The sequence below is a fragment of the Budorcas taxicolor genome, chromosome 22 (genome assembly GCF_023091745.1).
Source record: "Budorcas taxicolor isolate Tak-1 chromosome 22, Takin1.1, whole genome shotgun sequence".
Lineage (NCBI taxonomy): Eukaryota > Metazoa > Chordata > Mammalia > Artiodactyla > Bovidae > Budorcas > Budorcas taxicolor.
Window position 1 is genome coordinate 34172215 of NC_068931.1, and position 21764 is coordinate 34193978.

Below are 21764 nucleotides of genomic sequence, written 5' to 3' on the forward strand. Positions count from 1 at the left end.
AGATAAGCATAATGAGAAAACTTTTGCTAATACAGAATTATTAACAGTAAGGTTTTATCCACATATTAGAAGCAGATCATTGACCAAAATTTAAGACATAGTTGCTGGCTTCTCTTTATTTGGCTGACAGAAAGCAGAGGGAAATGATACAGCAAACCTATCTCAATAACCATGATATTCCTATCTATAAATATTTTTCCAAAGTAACTTAAATAAATTCACTATATAAGAAAATATTTGAACAAATCCCAAATTCTTTTGTTGTTATGAAATCTTATCAAGAGTAACTCCAAGAAACAAAATTCTTATACTACAGAACATAACTCATGACCCAGCCTGCCTGTAGCAGACAGCTGGGGTAGTAGAAAGATCATTAGGGTTAAGTCTGAAGAAGTGGAATGGCTAAGAGCTCCGACTCTCTTACTTAATAGTTGTGCGTGCAGGCTAAGTCGCTTCAGTCATGTCCGGCTCTTTGTGACCCTATGGACTGTAGCCCACTAGGCTCCTCTGTCCATGGGATTCTCCAGGCAAGAATACTGAATACTGGAGTGGGTTGCCATGCCCTTCTCCAGGGAAAATCTTCCCGACCCAGGGATTAAACCGCATCTCTTACATCTCCTGCAACAGCAGGCAGGTTCTTTACCACTAGCACCACCTGGGAAGCCCACTTAATAGTTGTGTAGTCTTAAAGACATTTAACTTCTGTGGGGCTTCATTTTTGTTGACTGTAAAATATGGGGGTAATAAAACCTACTTTAATGACCTAGTATAATGACAATTAAATGTGATGTATGTATTTAAAAAAGAAGCAAAATGCTACGTAAATATAGTATTGTTAGTTAATGGATGTTCTAAAATTAGTAAAAGCAACAGTGTATCCCAATCTTGAATGCTCATCAGAGCTAATGATGGATTTCATACAACATTCAGTTTTAGAAAATACAAATCCAGGAGGGATGACTGGATCCTAAAAAGAGATGAGGCTGGGACCTCTGAAGCACTGCTTGTCAGAAGTACAGAAAGAACCTAATAGTAACATCCCAATCTCTATTGTAACACAAAAAGCCCTTAACAGGTCATAAACTGGGGGAATTATTTTTTTTAATAAAAATACAACCAGAATAACAAGCTGAGGGAGAGAAATAGTTGAAATCTGTGGAACTCGCTGCAATGGAATATCATTAACAGTTTATAAGTTTTTACCAAAGTGCCCCAAATTACCTTAAATTATCTTCACTATTTCTTCTACATTCCTCAAAAGCTTGTTTTTTGTGATCTCCTTCCAGACAGTGGTAGAGCTCATCACCAAGAGGGCTCCGAGGGCCTCGAGATTCCTTCAATAATAAAATATAAAGTACATAAATACAATGGAGGATTATTCTTAAAAAGGAATGAAATACTGATACATGTTGTGATGCAGATGAACTCGAAAACAGGCTAAGTGAAAGACGCCAGACCCAAAAGACACATATAATTCCATTTAAATGAGTCATCCAGAATACGTAAATTCTTAAGGACAGAAAGCAGACTGATAGTTGCTAATTCTAAAAAACCAGGTTGGTTAGATGAGAGGAAGGGAACGGAGATGATTATTTATACTTATAGGAGATGAATTTAAAAGGATATTTAAAGAGCAGTGCTTCCCAAACTTTTGCATACACACAGATCAACTGAGGATCCTATGAAAACATAAGTTCTCTTTCAGTAGATCTGGGCTGGATTCAAGATTTTCTCTCTCACACAAACTTCCAGGGATGAAGATGCTGTTGGCCTGTGGATCACACTTTGAGCAGCAAATCTTTAGAGATCAGTTCCCTCAATAGGTTTGGTGTCTAAACTACTGACATGCCAAGTTTATTGGTAGGAGGGGATTTTAAAAAGTTAAAACATGTTTAGATTTCAAAGGGTAAAAACTAACCACCATCACTTGAAGTCAGTTTTAAAACTAGAAAGAACCTCATCCCACCCCCGCCACAAAAAAAAATTCAAATGTAGTCAAAAGTCAATTCAATTTTGGAAATTCAACAGCAAGAAAACTTTATAAGAGCCTATATGCATTTACTGACTGAAGCAAAGGGATATGTTTCAAAGCTGTATCAAAATGAAGCTTCCTTAAGAGTGACAAATTCAAGGCTTCTATTTTTTAGAGACTGGTTATGAAAAATAGTGAATGTATCTGATGTAAGGAAGCACTAAATAATGAAAAGAAAATCATGGGGTTAATTTCTGACTCAATCCCTAAGGATGTGGTCTAACTGGATTGGCATTTGTAAGGACAAAGAATTAAAGCATCTGTAGTAGAACCAAGAATTTAGTCTGTTTTCCAAATCAAAGCCCAGTTTAAAGGATGTCAAAAAGACCCAATAAATTCTGAACTCAATCTAAAGGTTTAAATCTTCTCTTTAAGCTGGAACAGGGTAGGAAGGAGAGGGGACAGGGAAGAGGTTTGGCTAAACCCTCTAAGCTGTCTAAGGTTTTTTTCATTATTTAGCTTTTTATTGGAGTATAGCCAATTAACAATGTTGTGATAGTTTCAGGTGGACAGCAAAGAGACTTAGCCATATATATACACATGTATCCATTCTCCCCCAAACTCCCCTCCCATCCAGGTTGCCACATAACACTGAGCAGAGTTCCCTATTAAATCATCTAAATTCTGACTCAACCCATAACCTATATCCCAAGAATCTAAGACTTGATAGAGTTTTCTGCAACTGCCCGGAGTGAATACTATAAATGGGCCTTTTCTAGTGACATCAATTTTGTTCTAGGCCTTTATCTAATAATTTTTGGATAAAAAATTTTTTCTCTTGCTTAATTCTCTAAAAACTGACCTCAAAGAACACTAATTAATTCATATTTATTACCAAACTAAACAATTACTTACAGATTCTTCTTGAACACAAAGTCCAAGTGTTTCAGCAACTACTGTAGCTAAATTATCAGGAGGATAACTGCTTTGTCCATGTGGTTCTAAGTTTAAGGAAAAAAAAACACAATTATACAATTGTAGAAACTAGCCATATGAAAACGTACCAAAAAAGCAAAGAAAAAGCTCAATGGACCACTTTACAAAATGGCACTGAACAATTTTAAAAATTCTGTTTTATAAAGCCCAAAATACCTACTATAAATTGCAATACATTGCAGGTTTACTGCCACTGAAAAAATTATCATTAAAAATATATAATTAAATGGATTTCTTGTGCTATATTAAAATTCCATGGAGGAAGTAATTGGAGGGGGAAAAAAGTCTAAAACGGCTTTTAGACTGGGAGTGACAATACAATACAGTTGAGAATCACTCCTTTCCATGATGGAGAGCCTTGTGTCTAAGTATCAGAACTACTTCTCCCATCATTATTCATTTGCTTGGCAATCTCACCCAGTCTCATGGCTTCAGATCTCCCCTACATGCTAACAACCTCTGTCCTAGACTCATCTATATTCACATTCACCTACCCATCAAAATCTTTACCTGAATGTCTACTCAGTATCTGAAACAATATATTTTTAAAAACAAACTCCGGATTTCTAACCAACCCTCAGCTCCATCCTGCAACCCTCAGCTCCATCCTGCAACCCTCAGCTCCATCCTGCAAACCTCCAGCTACCAGTCTCTTTCCTCTTAAGAGTTGCCCAAAACAATCTCCCGTTCACTCACTCTGTCCTGCCCACAAAGGGCTCCTTAATGTTCTTCAAACAAACCAAAGAGCACCCTCACCTCAAGGCCTCTGTGCTCACTGATGTCTCTACCTGGGATGCCCTTTGCCCTGAAATCCACATGACTCACCTGCTCTCTGTCTCTCCTCAAATGTTACTTTTTTTAAGGTGAGACTTTCTAAAATCTCTTCTTACCCTGCTTTATTTTTCTTTAGAGCTCCTGTTTCATCTAACATATATTTACTTTCTTTCTCCCCCAACGAGATTGTAAGCTCTATGAGTTTAAACATTTTGTTTAGTGCCCAGTATACAGTCGGCACTCAAATATTTGTTGAATGAATGAGTAAACCACAGTAAAGCCTTATTAAAATTACTAACAATTTGTATTAAAATGGATAAGGCTTCTCAGTCCATTGAATTTTCCAGGCAAGAATACTGGAGTGGGTAGCCATTCCCTTCTCCAGCAGATCTTCCTGACCCAGGGATCGAACCTGGGTCTCCTGCACTGCTGGCAGATTTTTTACCATCCAGGCCACAAGGGAAGCCCATGGATATTAATACGAACTAATAACAGGATACATTACTTTCCAATATGAAAAAGACTATTAAACAAGTAATACAAACAAAATTATATGGAAAGTATTTTAAAATATTGTCTAAATTGACATGGTTGGCCACTCTTGCCCACCAATTTATAATCTTAGTATCTTGCTTACTAGCCACTGGAGCTTGACTCTGATTGCAAGTGTCAGCCACTAGAATTTCACTTTCCTGAGGTTTATGTTGTGGATGAGCTGAAGACTTTGGTACTGTTCTCAATTCTAAGGGAAAAACAAAGGAGAGATTACAAATAAACAAACAATCATGATAAAATTAATATGCCAGTACAAATCTATCTTTAAATGCACTGGAAGTCTATTTTATTGACATAACTTTCACAGTCTAATAAAGACGTTATTCCTTTAGTTTCACTAAGAAAAAAAGTTGGAAGTTAAGACAGTGGGGGAGAAGAGGACTGGAACAGATAAACTTCTTCTGACCTAAGCCTTCTAGTGTTGTAATATTTTAAGGTGACCTTTCCTTGTGGAAATCAGTGGGTTCATCTGCAATGAATACTGCATCATATCGTTTTTCAGTCTTTATTTCAGAGTTTTCATTTTCCAGAAGGAAATCTGAAACATGCTTTATCAAAAATCATTCCACTATTTAAGGATTTAATTCAAAGAAAACCAAAAGAAGGACAAAGTAAAGGGGAATAGATTTTTACTAATTATAACTAGAAATTATCCTTAAAAAGCACTAAATGGCAACCTACTCCAATATTCTTGTGCAGAGAATTCCATGGACAGAGGAGCCTGGTGGGCTATAGTCCATGGAGCCACAAAGAGTCGGACACGACTGAGTGGTTAACACACAAACAAACATTTCAAAATAAACAAGCATGGGTGTTAGAAAAAGAAAAGGAGTAACTAGTCATTAAATTAGTTTTAAAATAATTTGAATGGCTCAAAAGTGATATTTTAAAACCAAAATTTCATTGTCTAAGTAAAAATGATCAGAACAAGATTAAAACTGACATGGTTTTAAACAGTTACAAGTTATTCTCATACAACAAAGAGATAAACCAAGAGCATTTGTACAAGATGACTTTCCTGAAAAAGAAAATTGCTGTGATTTGTTTTTCTGGATATTCTTTCAGATAGATTTAAACATGATCTAAACTATGCTGATGCTTATCTGTGGTTATTCATGTCCTATATGATACCAGACTAAAAGGCCCACATATGTTCATTCTAGATCCAAGATGTTACATTTTACTTTAGCTCCTAATTATGTATAAGATTTTTAACAATGCTTTTGTTTTCCACTAGATGGTGATGCAAGCTCATATAAAATGGAGAAAAACTGTGTCAATTTTACAATATCAAAAATTAAGATTACTATTTTTTTAAAAGGCAGAGCTACTGTCAACACTTTATTTGCATTATAAAAATATCTCTAAGACTAGATATACTCCTTCTCCTCAAATGCTTTCCTTGTTACAAAGAGTTTAGGTTAAAGATGGAAGTTCTAAATACTGATTTACTTTTAGATCAATATTAAAAGGAATGAGCACTGTGACACACCACAGGATAAATTTCAGGACTACATGAAAATTTAGTTTCAAAGCATTTACCAGAAATGGTGCCTGGAATTAAGAAATACGCCACTGATTAGCCACAAACTAGAAACATTATAAAACCATTTCCTGATTTACCACCAAGTGCTACACATTAGAAAAATTAAAAATAGGTAGTTAAAGCTTTGATGGGAGTAGCTATGGATAATACTTCCAAAGTACAAAAATTTAGAGGCAGGAAGATCTATATTTGAATTTTGACTCATCCACTTGACAGGCTATTTAACTCCTCTTAGGAACAATCTTTCCTCATCTATAAAACGAAGGTGCTAGAAGCTACCCTACAAACCTGTCATGAGAATTAAAATACAGTAATAATGTATTCAAATCACTCAGCATAATAACCAGCATACAGGAGAGGAACTCAGAGTTAGCCTACCTTCCTCTTTCATTGTATCCCACTCAGATATACACATAGGGATATTTTTTAAACCAAAAGGAAAAAACTATTCCCTACATTTGTAAAATGCTGAGTGTTTACATATTCAGATGAGCAAATCATGTCTATATATAACACAGGCAGAAGATACCTTCCCAGTCACTTCACTGATGGAAGTTAAGGTTATAGTTGTAATGTACGTTACCCTGAACAGTGACTATCTTCCTAACAAGATGAAAACTCTTTTTTTTTTTTTTAACAGAACTAGGTAACTAAGCTACAACTCTAATCCTCACCATGTGCACAGCCAGAGTGCTCCAGTTTAGCATGTGTTTGCTCTATATATCGGACACGGAGGTTCTCCTTTCTTCGTAGCCGATTAGTGCCAGAAAATGAAAAGGTTGTTATCGGTGAATCTGGAATAACATCTTCCTCGGATTCAAAATCAGTTGCTTTATGTGGTTGATCATTCCTAGAGGAAAATAAGGACAATTAAAAGAAAATTAGTTCAATAAATATTTATTAAAACATCTACCATATGGTATGAGCTATAGCAGAACACTCTCAGGAAGATCCCCTGAAGGAGGACTTGGCACCCCACTCCAGTATCCTTGCCTGGAAACTCCCATGGACAGAGGAGCCTGGTGGGCTACAGTCCGTGGGACTGCAAAAGAGTAGGACACGAAGACAGTGAATAAACAACAGCAGCCAAACACAGGTATGAAGCTGGAAGAGAAATAATTCCTTGCATCTAACATTCCTAAATACAAGGATCAGAGATATACTCAAATGACCAGAATACCAGGTGGAAAATATTATTGTGAGAGGTGAAGTAGAAAGTGGTGAAGTAGAAAGTATAGCTGGTGGTACTTGAGGCGAAAATTAAAAGAATTTTAAACAGCAGAGAAAATCCAAAGAGGATTAGCAAGTTTGAGAAAGGCAGGCAGTAGTACCATGTACTTGTGTTAGAGAGGGACACGCTGGAACTACATGAAGGAGAACCTCGAGTTAAGTATGCACATCATTTAGAAAGCAAGAGGAAAGGAACTAAGGTTTTAGAGATGGCAGTAATGTGACAATCTAGCAGCAGGACTGTGCAAGATTAGTGGGACAGAAAGAAAGGCGGCAGTGGCTGTAATAGTCTAGGCAGGAGCATCTGTGGGTTTGAGCTGGAATTCTGAAGATAGGAATGGAAAGGAAGGGACCAGTATTAAACACTGACAATAGAATCAGTAAGTTTTCATTTCAGTTCAGTTCAGTCGTTCAGTCGTGTTCGACGCTTTGCAACCCCATGGACTGCAGCACACCAGGCCTCCCTGTCCATCACCGGAGACTACCCTAACTCACGTCCATTGAGTTGGTGATGCCATCCAATCATCTCATCTCTGTCTTCCCCTTCTCTGCCTGCCCTCAATCTTTCCCAGCATCAGGGTCTTTTCAAATGAGTCAGCTCTTTGCATCAGGTGGCCAAAGAACTGGAATTTCAGCTTCAACATCAGTCCTTCCAATGAACATCCAGGACTGATCTCCTTTAGGATGAACTGGTTGGATCTCCTTGCAGTCCAAGGGACTCTCAAGAGTCTTCTCCAGCACCACAGTTCAAAAGCATCAATTCTTCAGCACTCAGCTTTCTTTATAGTCCAACTCTCACATCCGTACATGACTACTGGAAAAACCACAGCTTTGACTAGATGGACCTTTGTTGGCAAAGTAATGTCTCTGCCTTTTAATATGCTGTCTAGGTCGTCTAGGTCATAACTTTCCTTCCAAGGAGTAAACGCTTTTTAATTTCATGGCTGCAGTCACCATCTGCAGTGATTTTGGAGCTCAAAAAAATAAAGTCAGCCACTGTTTCCACGGTTTCCCCATCTATTTCCCATGAAGTGATGGGACCAGATGCCATGATCTTTGTTTTCTGAATGTTGAACTTTAAGCCAAATTTTTCACTCTCTTCTTTCACTTTCGTCAAGAGGCTCTTTAGTTCTTCTTCACTTTCTGCCATAAGGGTGGTGTCATCTGCACATCTAAGGTTATTGATATTTCTCCCGGCAATCTTGATTCCAGCTTGTGTTTCTTCCAGCCCAGTGCTTCTCATGATGTACTCTGCATGTAAGTTAAATAAGCAGGGTGACAATATACAGCCTTGACGTACTCCTTTTCCTATTTGGAACCAGTTAGTGTTCCATGTCCAGTTCTAACTGTTGCTTCCTGACCTGCATACACCAGTAAGACTGGCAAACGACAAATTCAGTGTCTTAAATAATACAAGGCTGTATACTGTCACTCTGCTTATGCAGAGTACATCATGAGAAATGCTGTACTGGAAGAAGCACAAGCTGGAATCAAGATTCCTGGGAGAAGTATCAATAACCTCAGATATGCAGATGACACTACACTATGGCAGAAAGCAAAGGAGAACTAAAGAGCCTCTTGAAAGTGAAAGAGGAGAGTGAAAAAGTTGGCAACTCAACATTCAAAAAACTAAGATCATGGCATCTGGTCCCATCACTTCCTGGGAAATAGATGGGGAAACAATGGAAACAGTGACAGACTTTATTTTTTGGGGGCTCCAAAATCACTGCAAATGACTGCAGCCATGAAATTAAAAGACATTTGCTCCTTGGAAGAAAAGTTATGACCCACCTAGACAGCATATTAAAAAGAAGAGACATTACTTTGCCAACGAAGGTCCATCTAGTCAAAGCTATGGTTTTTCCAGTAGTCATGTATGGATGTGAGAGTTGGACTACAAAAAAAGCTGAGCACCAAAGAACTGATGCTTTTGAACTGTGGTGTTGGAGAAGACTCTTGAGAGTCCCTTGGACTGCAAGGAGATCCAACCAGTCCATCCTAAAGGAAAACAGTACTGAATATTCATTGAAAGCTCAAACTCCAATATTTTGGCCACCTGATGAGACGAACTGACTCATTTGAAAAGACTCTGATGCCTGGAAAGACTGAAGGCGGAAGAACGTGATGACAGAGGATGAGATGGTTGGATGACATCATTGACTCAATGGACGTAGTTTGAGTAAGCTCCGGGAGTCGGGTGATGGACAGGGAGGCCTGGCGTGCTGCAGTCCATGGGGTCGCAAAGAGTCACACATGACTGAGTGACTGAACTGAACTGAAGTAATACCAACACTGATAGCACCAATGTTAGTTGCAGGCTTGCAATGGCAGGTACTCTTCAAAGTGCTACATGTATCAGTTTAAGCATAAGGTATTACACTCACTTTACAAAGGGAAAAATTAAGATATAGAGATTAAGTGACTTACTAAAATAAAAGCAAGTAACAGAAACAGGATCTAAACCCTGGCAGCCAGACTCCCAAAGACAATACCGTTATCCTTGGTATAGACCCACCAGTAGGACTCAAACAGTTCCATTAAAACAAGTCATACTATGTCACTCTTCTGATTAAAACCTGCCACATCTTCCCACTTAACTGAAAACACAAGCCAAAGTCCTTATAATGATTGATTTCCCTCCCCTTATTACCTATCTGACCCCTTTCAAATTATATTCTACTCCAGCCACCCTTGCTTCCCCGAGGCTCCTCAGACACACCAGGCACATTCCTACTTTATGTTCTTTGCTCCAGCTGTCCCATATGCTTGGAATGCTCACTCCCAGATATCACAAGGCTAATTACCTCATCTTTTCCAAGTGTTCACTGGAGTTTTACCTTCTTATCATTGCCTGCCTTAAACATGCTATTTAAAACTGCAACCCCCTTCCCACACCCTAGTACTCCCATTCCTTATTATTATTCCGCTGTTACTTTATCCATAGCAGTTACTGCTTTCTAACCTAATACGTAATTGATTTGTCTACTGCTCATTGGCCAGAATTGTGAGCTCCAAAAGGCTAAGGCTCTTTTTGGCTCACTGATACATCACGAGTATCTGCAATAGTGGGTACCTGGTACATGCTCAATAAGTATTTGTTGAATGAATGAATATGGAAGATTCCTGATTCCACTAGAAAAATAAATTCGTGCTGATCTAGGCATAGGTTCTTGCCCAATTCAATTAAAGACTGAAGGTACACAAAGATTGGGTTATGACTGAATTGTGGGTATTGAGTAAAATAAATTCATTTTAACTCAACTGACTTTCCCATGTCAAACCATTGTTGACCTTATTTGCCAATAATTTTTATCAGTCTGTCAGGCTGACAAAACCAGTCTTTTCTAATATAGTCCTATCAATTTGTATGACTATGTATTTCCAAAGAATGAGATTTTTATTAACTATGACCAACACAGTTTTTTAAATTGAGATTAATTTTTCCTAACAGATTTATATCTTAATTTTCTAGATAATATCAGTATTATTGTGGTCTATAATCCTATGCTCCATTCCAAGGAAAATCTTTAGAGCTAATATCTACCTACAATTACCATTTTATTCTGGAAAAAACAAAGTAAGCTAAAGTCATATGAGAAACTCTTACAAATTAATGGAGTGTGAAATCTATCTGACCTTGCTTTAACTAATCACATCACAGGCTACCTGCCTATTAGTCATAAAAATTCAACCTGAAACATGAATGAGTCATGAGAAGAAATTGGTTTCCTGGCAGTCAATCTAGAAGTAGCTGGGATCACAAAAGGGAACCCCCCCCCCCCCCCAAAAAAAAACCAGCTCTAACTAGAGGTGTCTAAACTAAGTAAACAAGTGCTGGCTTTGTCCTCCTTTGTCTTTGTCATAAAAGAAAAAGGGAAAAATACAACTTTCCATGTCTTAACTAAATTTCTTCTTTAAACCATTTTGTCTCATTCTGGTTTTCTGAGAAAAGTTAAAAGTTTATGCCACACCTTTTGGTTAATTAGGGATTGAGCACAGGTCTCCTGCATTGTAGGAGAATTCTTTACCATCTGAGCCACACTTACTAGTCATGTTGAACCTTTCTGAGTCTCAGTTACCTCATCTATTAAAGTAGATACAGTACTGTACTTTCCTACTTCATTTTTCTGGAAAAGTTGAAAGAAATGATATATGTAAAAACATAATGCAACACCCAGAAAATAGTATTTAATCAATATTGCACTTATTTACAATGAAGACTCCTTTGATATAAGGTTTCCACCAACAACTACTACAAAGTCATGACTCTAAAGTCCTGTGTTTTTATACCACCACAAGAAGTCTACAAGTAGAGGATAGGGGAAGACTTTGACTTGAAGGTTCTAGTTAGCAGTAAACCCAGTAAGGTCAAAATATACCTATCTTGACCACATTAATATTAGGGCTTCCCAGGTGGGTCAGTGGTGAAGAATCTGCCTTTCAATGCAGGAAATATAGGAGATGCAGGTTTGATCTTCACATCAGGGAGATCCCCTGGAGGAGGAAATAGCAACCCAATCCAGTATTCTTGTCTGGAGAATCCCATGGGCAGAGAAGCCTGATAGGCTACAGTCCATGGGATCACAAAGAGTTGGACATGACTGAACAACTGAGCATGCAAGCACATACAATGTAAGTAAAAAGATACAGAAAAATGGAGTGGGCAGTACTACTCTACTGGTCAGACTATACCTAGAGGATTGACTTAATTAAAATATTGACAAACTGAAACATTAAAGAGAAATAATTTGAAGAGTCTTCAAGTAATGTCTCATGAGGAATAGTTAATGAACAGAAAATATTTACTCTGCATATTTACCTACTTATGAGGAAGACTCAGGAAGGCCCCGTACCTATCTTTAATGCACACAAAGGGCCATCAAGTAGAAGGAGGGGTAAACTTGTTCCAGATGGTCCCAGAAGTTAAAATCAGAATCAACAAGTTTCACTCTGTAAAGTGATCTCTACCCAGACTTAGAACTTACCAACAGTATCATCTCACTAAAATTAAATACACTTGGGAGAGAGTGAACCTATATAAAAGGTATTTAAACCATGGTGATTTACAAGGAATTCAGTTTAAAAGAGAACACTGAGGGAATTTCCCTGGCCCAGTGACCAGGACTCTGCACTTTCAATGCTGAGGGTGAGGGTTTAAAAAAAAAAACTGACTTTCACTCACCCAGGACATTCATTTCCCAAAACAAAGTGAGTCATGTCCTCAAAACTTAATTATTTTCTTTCTGTGACTGGTACAGTTGAATATATATTTTTAATTTCATAACAGCAAACCTTTTTCTGAATAATTTACTATACTGTCACTGAACAACTGTCCTACCTTAAAAGGTTATCTGTAACATCTAACCCAAATTAGGTGAATCAGAATTACCTCATTTAGCAAGAAAAAATATAAATAATACTTTTTCTAAAGTTCAGAGAAACTTCAGACAAGATAATACTTGCTTTTTTTCCAATTGAAAGCAAAAGAGAATATGTTTGAGGAGAATAAGCTAGCTTATGTGAATAGCTGTCTTAAATTTCAGGAGAGAACTGAAAGACACAACAGATTATCCCCTATAATGTCCTGAGGGAGGCATGTACTAAATAAAAGATACATGCCCTAAACTCATTGATATGATTGGGGTGACCTTTACATCACAGAACATAAATTAATGTAGGTCAACCACCACTCATCTGAAATCTTTGAACCAGATGCAATTCAGAACTCAAGTTTTTTTTTTAAATGAAGAGTAATACAGAGAATATACAGTTTGTTACAAAACACTTTCAGTGGAGCCTGAGGTATCACCCTTCAGTCAAGCACACTGATATTATCACAGTAAAGCACAGGAATGCTCACAGGAAGTGGGACAAATAAGGAAGACTATAATAAAAACTGGGCTTTCCCTGGTGGCTCAGTGGTAAAGAATCTGCCTGCCAATGCAGGAGATGTGGGTTTGATCCCTGGGTCAGGAAGATCCCCTGGAGAAGGAAATGGCAACCCACTCCATTATTCTTCCCTGTTAAACCCCAAGGATAGAGAAGCCTGGTGGGCTACATTTCATGGGTCACAAAGAGTCAGATGCATCTTAGCAACTGAACAACAATAATAAAAAGTATCTTGTCAGTTGAGGTGAGGGTATGTTGTAACGTTTCAAAAAAACTATTTGAGGCTTTGGAATCATGTAGAAACCATTGTGAATTTGTGTTCTAGCCTCACTTAAATATTCAGCACAAGTAAAATCAGTAAGTGCTGACATCTTCATACACACTTGTTTAATAACCTCAGTCTGGCCCCAAATCCCTCTTTCCTCATTTGTTATCCCCCCTCAAAATTCTCCTTGCCTACCAATATTCAGTGGACTGCTAACATGGCAAAAATATAAAAATCTTTTTGGACACCAACTACTTAAAAAAAGCAGTGATATGATTAAAGAAGCTAATTCCACTTGTGAGATGTGTTTATACATAAGACAATAACTAAGGCAAAATCATGTTATGTCTACATAGTTTAGCAAAGTTTTTGCAGATGTCCACTTAAATTCAACAGTCTTTAAAAACCTTGGAAACCATTAAGACTATCCTGAATTATAACTCTTAAAAGATATTACATAAACTTGATATCTCTTGCTCTGTATCAGACTAGACCCAGAAAAACGGATTCTTTTTTTGAGACACTGTCAAATAATAGAGAGAACAGAGTCTTCTAAGTCAGAAGATGGGGTTCTGAGTGATGTCTTGTTATCTACTAGTTGTGAGACCATGGCAAGTTATTTGACTTCTGTAAGATGTGGATTCCTTGTCCATAAAGTAGAGACAATAAAACTACCTTGAAGAATCACAGTGAGGATTAGAAATAATAAACACAGAACACCAAGAAGAGTAACTGGTATATAGGATAAAAGTTATTATTTTTATTAACAAAAACTGGGGGAGGGGGGAGAGGAAAAGGAGGAAGTTCTCTAGGCCTGAGAAACATGTAAGAGGAAATAATCATTCATACTACTTTTACTAAGTTTCTAGGACAGAGCTGGAAAGGTGGTAACAAAACTCAAGTATTTATTTAAAATAGAAGTATCTCAAATAATTTATTTGAATAATTTATTTATAATTAGTTATAAAAATGAAAATGCTTTAAATTAAAATGTTTTTATAATTTACACATTCACATGTATACTCTTGTGAGTATACTCTTATACTTTATACTCTTTATAGCATATACTCTTTGAAGTATATACTTTATACTCTTTATACTCTTCTAAGAGTATAAGATAAGAGATGCATGCAAAGTCTTCATATATACTTCCGAAACAAAAATACAGTGATTTTTCTTGTATTTTCAACTGCAGAATACTTTATAATTTTTAAAAAAGAAATCTTTGATTCTTAATACACCTTTACAGTTTGCATAGCTAAGTAAAATGAAGAAAGAGAAGATAGGGGAAAATACTCAATTTTCTGCCACAATCAAGAAAAAATACTTACTCAATTTTCTGCTGCAGCTGTTCAGAAAGCTTTTTATTTTCTTCCTGTAGAGTGTTCTTTTCATTCACTTAAATATAATGTGAAAAGAAAGCATAAATTATAGCTATATTAGTATGCATGTCAGGCTCTTTCAATAATTTCAACAGTCATAGAGAAATTAGGATTTCAAATTCTAAGTTGTATGTTAGTCAGGGTTAATGCTACTATTCAAAACTAATTTGTTACTAGGTAGTGATTACTACACCTCACACTGTGCCAGTTTCACATAAATGATTAACTGATAATTTTATGTAATGTTTGTAGGCAAAAAACAAAGAGGACCTCATGTACTGGGCAGTATAGTTTAATTATTCATATTGAGGACAAGAAAGCATTCCATCTGGTTACTCAGTCCTACTAATTTCAAATACCATTTTAGTGAGTCATTTATCTCAAAATAAATCTAATCATAAAATATAACAGTGAATATCAGTGTAATTTTTTATAACAGAAGCACACAAGTAGATTTTCTTTCTTAGTTATACTCTATATTGCATGAATAATTATGGTATCAGTAACTTTATATACCACTGAAGTAGCATCTCCTTGTTTGACTCTACCTTGACTAAATTTTCCTATCATCCTTATTTATAAGCAAAAACTCAGTTTGGGGCTATAATTCCTATGGCTGCCAGAATAAAATTTTTATTAATCCTTGATATTATGTCACTGGTTAAGCATGTGTTTTACTAGGAGGAATATATCAAAGACATCAAGTCAGAATAAGTACAATTAACCTCTAATAAAGAAAGTTAGTCACACTCCAAAAATCTGTTAATAATTTAGTGGTTTAAAATCTCAACATATTTTCTTACATTGAGTAAATAAAAATTTGTTGACTATATACAATATGTGAGGGCTACTAAACTGTCTCCTTTGGAGGATCGGGAAAAAAACTCCACAAAAACCTTAAGATATGACAATGACCTAAAGGAAAATATAGTCTAATAAGACACAAGATATTACATAAACTTTTTTTTTTAACTGCTGAAAGTAACAAAGGTGTTAAGAGAAGCACAGATAAAATGCTAAATGAAATTCCAAGGAAAAAAAGGTTTACTTTGGGCTGTTAAGAAAATCAGGAAAGGATCCAAGAGGACACCTGAGCCAGACACAGAAAGAGACATCCAAGAGACTCCCACACCCCTGCCACAATCAACAACAAAAACAAATTGTGAGTGAAATCCGAGCAGAGTAAGCAAGCAGTTGTTCATAGCAGCACTCATGGAGGAACTGAACTTGAAATTTCCAGTTCAAGCCTGAACTCCTGGAATGGAGCCAGAGTGATCCTAATTCAATGACCACTAGAGTCAGTACAAAATGACTCATATATAGATTCCCAAGTATTTCAGATAACAGCATTGCTTTACATAATAATAAAGTGTTTAAAAATTTAAAAGATGGAAGGCCTCGAACTAACATGATAGAAGTGATTACCAAAAGACAGTAGGCAGACAAGACTGAGGTAATCAGTATCAATATAGTAATTAACATAACTGACACACTAAATACATAAAATTCCAAGTGTCTATTATGCTCAAAACAGAGAAAGCCCCACTCACCTCCAAAGCAAAACAAAACATAACATATGCAATACACAACACCTCATTTATCACCATTATAGGTAACTAATATATAAGATCTAATTCTGAAAACTGGAAATTAAAGGGAAAATATTAAGATGTATCATGCCTTTCTAGTAGGAACTACATCCTACGGTAACCAGCAGCCCTAACTGATGAGGGAGAATTCTTGTTTACAGAAAAATACCAGCTGATGAATGTAAGAATAACAGAAATGGAAAATTATCATTTTGTAATCTGTAATTAAATAATTGATTCAGGCCAGAATCACCAATGGATACTAAAATTATTAAAGATTGAGGGAGAACTGTATTTTTGCAAGATTTCAAAATTTCACACATCCATCCTTCCAACTCAGACTACTTGGTACCAGGGGACGATTCAACTGTATAATGGAGAAGTCGAACAATCAACCCCCAAAGAGCGGAAGAACCTGACAATACCTATATCCTGACAGGATGCAATATAAAGTAGACAATTTTACCTATGAAGTACGGTTGTCAAAAAGGTTTAATCTGGACTTATCAAGCTTCCAGATCCAATTTCTATTTTATAGGAAATAAAGAAACAAGGTAAAGAAAATGATGAGGATTATTCAGAGGGTGGCTTAATTTTAGGAAAACAGTCCTACTTCTTCAAAAGTTAATGTCATAAATGAAAATGTAATAGTTTTCTACTCACTGATAATCTTATATTCCTAAATAAATGCATGCATACAAGTATTCATACACACCACAAAATCTATGGGTCTAAACCTGGCTCTTGAGAAACCTGTATACAGATCAGGAAGCAACAGTTAGAACTGGACATGGAACAACAGACTGGTTCCAAATAGGAAAAGGAGTACGTCAAGGCTGTATATTGTCACCCTGCTTATTTAACATATGCACAGTACATCATGAGAAACGCTGGGCTGGAAGAAGCACAAGCTGGAATCACGATTGCCAGGAGAAATATCAATAACCTCAGATGTGCAGATGACACCACCCTTATGGCAGAAAGTGAAGAGGAATTAAAGACCCTCTTGATGAAAGTGAAAGAGGACAGTGAAAAAGTTGGCTTAAAGCTCAACATTCAGAAAATGAAGATCATGGCATCTGGTCCCATCACTTCATCGGAAATAGATGAGGAAACAGTGGAAATAGTGTCAGACTTTATTTTGGGGGAGCTCCAAAATCACTGCAGATGGTGATTGCAGCCATGAAATTAAAAGATGCTTACTCCTTGGAAAGACAGTTATGACCAACTTAAGACAGTATATTAAAAAGCAGAGACGTTACTTTGCCAACAAAGGTCCATTTAGCCAAGGCTATGGTTTTTCCAGTAGTCATGTATGGTTGGGAGAGTTGGACTATAAAGAAAGCTGAGTACCGAAGAATTGATGCTTTTGAACCGTGGTGCTGGAGAAGACTCTTGAGAGTCCCTTGGACTGCAAGGAGATCCAACCAGTCCATCCTAAAGGAGATCAGTCCTGGGTGTTCATTGGAAGGACTGATGTTGAAGCTGAAACTCCAATACTTTGGCCACCTGATGCAAAGAGGTGACTCATTTGAAAAGACCCTGATGCTGGGAAAGACCGAGGGCAGGAGAAAAAGGGGATGACAGAGGATGAAATGGTTGGATGGCATCACTGACTCAATGGACATGAGTTTAGGTAAACTCCAGGAGTTGGTGATGGACAGGGAGGCCTGGCATGCTGTGGTTCATGGGGTCGAAAAAAGTCAGACACGACTGAGTGACTGAACTGAACTATATAAACATGTAAAGATTTCCTACAGTCCAAAACAATGTATGTCAGAACAAGAAGAATATTTTGGAGATGATCCTATTAAAATTTAAAAAAGAAGAGAGAGGAGGGGGTAAAGTGAGGGACAGAGGTAAACAAAAGATAAACTTGGACCTGGAAAGATATTTATTATGTTCTTAATAGTGGTTATCTCTGGGAGCAAAACAAAACTATGTTTTTTCTATCTCATTTTATAATAATGAGCATATATTCATATATTCTGTTTGAGTAACCAGAGGATAGCAATATAATTTGGAAATATAGTTTGGAAAGGAAGATAAATGTAAGATAATCCTACATGAAATGGGTAAGTAGACTAATATGAAAATGATGTAACAGTGTGTAAAAAAATAGTGAAAATCAGGAAAGTACACATCTTTGTAGAATTCTACATTGTCTGCTTTGTGTCTATATTTACTAAATATAAATAATCAAATTACATGAAATAAAACCAAAGAAGTAAATATGGATATATCCAAAGAAAATGTGCTTCTTGTCTTACAGCTGGTAAGACTTTAAGGCCAACATGGACAGTATTTGTACAACCTTTCTACACCCTCAAAAATTCCATGGACAGAGGAGTCTATCCAGTGGAGCTACAGTCCATGGGATCACGAAACAACAAACAATCTATACCCTATTTCTTACTAAAATAAGCATGAGATTAAATCTACAAAAAGGGGGAAAAATGACATCTGACCTTGTGTCTAAATGAAGAAAACATGTAAACAACCCATCCGGTTGTAACCAATTTAATAATAGGTGTTTAACAGTAGCATACTATGTTTTAAATACTTAGTATGTGAAGAAAGGACACTCACTAAGCTCTGTGATAAGTTTAAGATTCTGCTGCCGAATATTTTCAAACTCTTGTTGCTTCTTCCGCATATGTTCTTCAGTTACTGCACAGCGATCACATAATCCTGCTCTTAATCTATGAAACAAAAACAAAGTATTTTTAGAGTAGAACTAAAATGTTCTTATCAAAAAATAAACATAAAAATATGTGAGGTGATGGATGTATTAATTTACCAGATGGTAGGGATCCTTTCACAATGTATACATTTATCAAATCACCATGATAAACATTTAAAAACAATTTATTTATCAATTATGCCTTAATTAAACTGAAATAAAAAACATTTTTCAACTACTAAAAAATACTGCTCCATATATTAATTTCAGGATTTTTATACTTTAGGAATAATTAAAGAATTGACTTGGAAAATACAGAGAAAATTAATTAGTTATAATGCCTTTCACATATTTCCATATAGGCTGAAATCATGCCGTATCATTTTCTACAGGCTGTAATTCGGAGTGCAATTCTATAAAAATCTGCTAATTTTAAACTCTTTGAGGGAACTTCCTTACTGAAAAGACTGATCTTTTTTTTTTAATTTATTAGACCCCAAAATTGAACCCAGTCCAGTACCAATGGACTGGATGCAAACTTGCATCTGCTTTGCCTAGCATAGCATATCACACATAATGAGTGCAACAACTTTTTTAGTTGAATGAATACTAAAGGTCAAAGAATACAAAGTTTAAAAAAAAGCTATGTTCTTTCAGTTTTAAAAAGACTCCAGGAAGCAACCTAGATGTCCATCAGCAGGTGAATGGATAAGAAAGCTGTGGTACATATACACAATGGAGTATTACTCAGCCATTAAGAAGAATCCATTTGAATCAGTTCTAATGAGGTGGATGAAACTGGAGCCTATTATACAGAGTGAAGTAAGCCAGAAAGAAAAACACCAATACAGTATACTAAAGCATACATATGGAATTTAGAAAGATGGTAATGATGACCCTGTATGCAAGACAGCAAAAGAGACACAGATGTATAGAACAGTCTTTTGGACTCTGTGGGAGAAGGCGAGGGTGGGATGATTTGGGAGAATGGCATTGAAACATGTATAATATCATATGTGAAGTGAATCGCCAGTCCAGGTTCGATGCATGATACAGGATGCTCGGGGCTGGTGCACTGGGATGACCCAGAGGGATGCAGTGGGGAGGGAGGTGGGAGGGGGGTTCAGGATAGGGAACATGTGTACACCCGTGGTGGATTCATGTTGATGTATGGCAAAACCAATACAATATTGTAAAGTAATTAGCCTCCAATTAAAATAAATTTATATTAAAAATAAAAAAATAAAAAAAGACTCCAATGTAAGATTACGAAATAGATTTTACTAATTATTTTAAGGGCTGAAAGGAAGAGGGAATACATACATGAAAGAAGTGGGTGATGAAACGAAAGGTGTTTTCCAAAATGTTACTAATAGTTATCTTATAAGTACCAACATAGAAGATTTTCTTCTTAGTATTTTGCTTATTTTTCAAAATTTCTCTAATTTCATTATTTATATAACCAGGAAAAAATATGGTTAAAAATAAGACACACATTCCACTTTAGGTATTTAGCAAATATAAATTCTACATAATAATTTTAACTCAATAACTTAAAAAGATACTAAGTATACATAAATGTCTATGGAAGTAATAGCATGGTAGGACATTCCATGAATTTTAAAACAAAGAGATTAAAACTAGACAACTGAAACAAAAAGAACCTAGAGATTTTTACGTAAAAGTAAAACTCATATCAACAAGTATTGATACGGATATAAAAAATAAAGATTAGAGCTCATAGGTTGCATTAATAGGACTAAAATGTCTAGAACAAAGGATAAAGAACTGGGCATCATGGTTTAACTGGAGTAGATTCTAGAGACAGGAAATAGGACAATTAAGATCTAAGAAAAGATGACAAAGCGAACATTTGCATCTATTACAGCTCCCTCCCCAAATCCCACAAAGCTACAGTAAAGGTATACACACACACACACACACACACATATATATTTTTAAAGACACAAGACCATGAAGACGGAAAATGGGAAAGAAAACAAACAGACAAATTGAAAGCAATGAGCTGGTAGACAAATAGAAACTAAACTGAGAATGTGGAATCCTAAGTCAGTACTGGGAAAAGTCTAGAACTCTGGTTCAAAATGGTAGCCACAAGCCACATGAAGCTATTTCAACTTAATAAATTATACTAATAAGAGAGAAGATAAAAACAGAGGATTAGGTGCTCTAGTTGTGATCCTGTACTTAACAGCTGCTGCTACTGTTGTTCTTGCTATTTGCCTTTAAAATTCCAAAGGAAAATAAAGACAAAGTTCTCTCTAAACTATTCCAAACCAAGACACTGTTAAACTGTTATAAGAAGAAACTTAATGTTAACTATTTAAAAAAATACTTCACATTTCATATTTCTCTGTCAACATCTATTCAAATTACTAGCTTGGGCTTCATGCAATAACATTCAAATAGTTCTGATTGTAGGTAAATAATTTATTCACTTTAAACTATTAAACTCTAGAACTATTAAATCTAGAGGCCAAAAAGAGCACTGGCATTGAAAGGTCACTGAAAAACACTGAAGGAGCTAAGTGGCATTAATCAATTCTAACGAAGTATTTTTAAAACATTACCCTACCATTTTCCTTATTGTTTCCAAGAATTCAACTCTGATATATTAAAATATCATAAGATATCATGGAACACAACCTCTTGAAACCCTTAGTTTCCAAGCTTAAAAATGTCACTGATACAGGCAGTTATAAAATGAAGGAATATTCCCCAGCTTGTTTATTACTTCTAGTTTTCTCCAGTTTACTGCCACTTTTAGTATTAAAGTATCTGTAAAGAGTCAACTCCTGATCGTTCACTGATCCTAGCTTAAATTTAAATGCATGTGAGAAAATAGGATAGCTCCTATTTCCA

The 21764-nt window shown here is 36.1% G+C and overlaps 1 protein-coding gene across 1 annotated transcript in view; it reads right to left on the reverse strand.

Moving 5' to 3' along the window:
- RBBP8 (RB binding protein 8, endonuclease) overlaps nt 1–21764 on the reverse strand; it is a 56519-nt gene that overhangs the window by 16229 nt on the left and 18526 nt on the right. The window contains exons 4-9 of the mRNA XM_052660325.1: nt 18788–18900; nt 14559–14625; nt 6518–6693; nt 4380–4484; nt 2888–2973; nt 1222–1334 (exon numbers count right to left, since the gene is read on the reverse strand). Coding sequence (XP_052516285.1) covers nt 1222–1334; nt 2888–2973; nt 4380–4484; nt 6518–6693; nt 14559–14625; nt 18788–18900 — 660 coding nt within the window. The remainder of the gene's footprint in view (nt 1–1221; nt 1335–2887; nt 2974–4379; nt 4485–6517; nt 6694–14558; nt 14626–18787; nt 18901–21764) is intronic.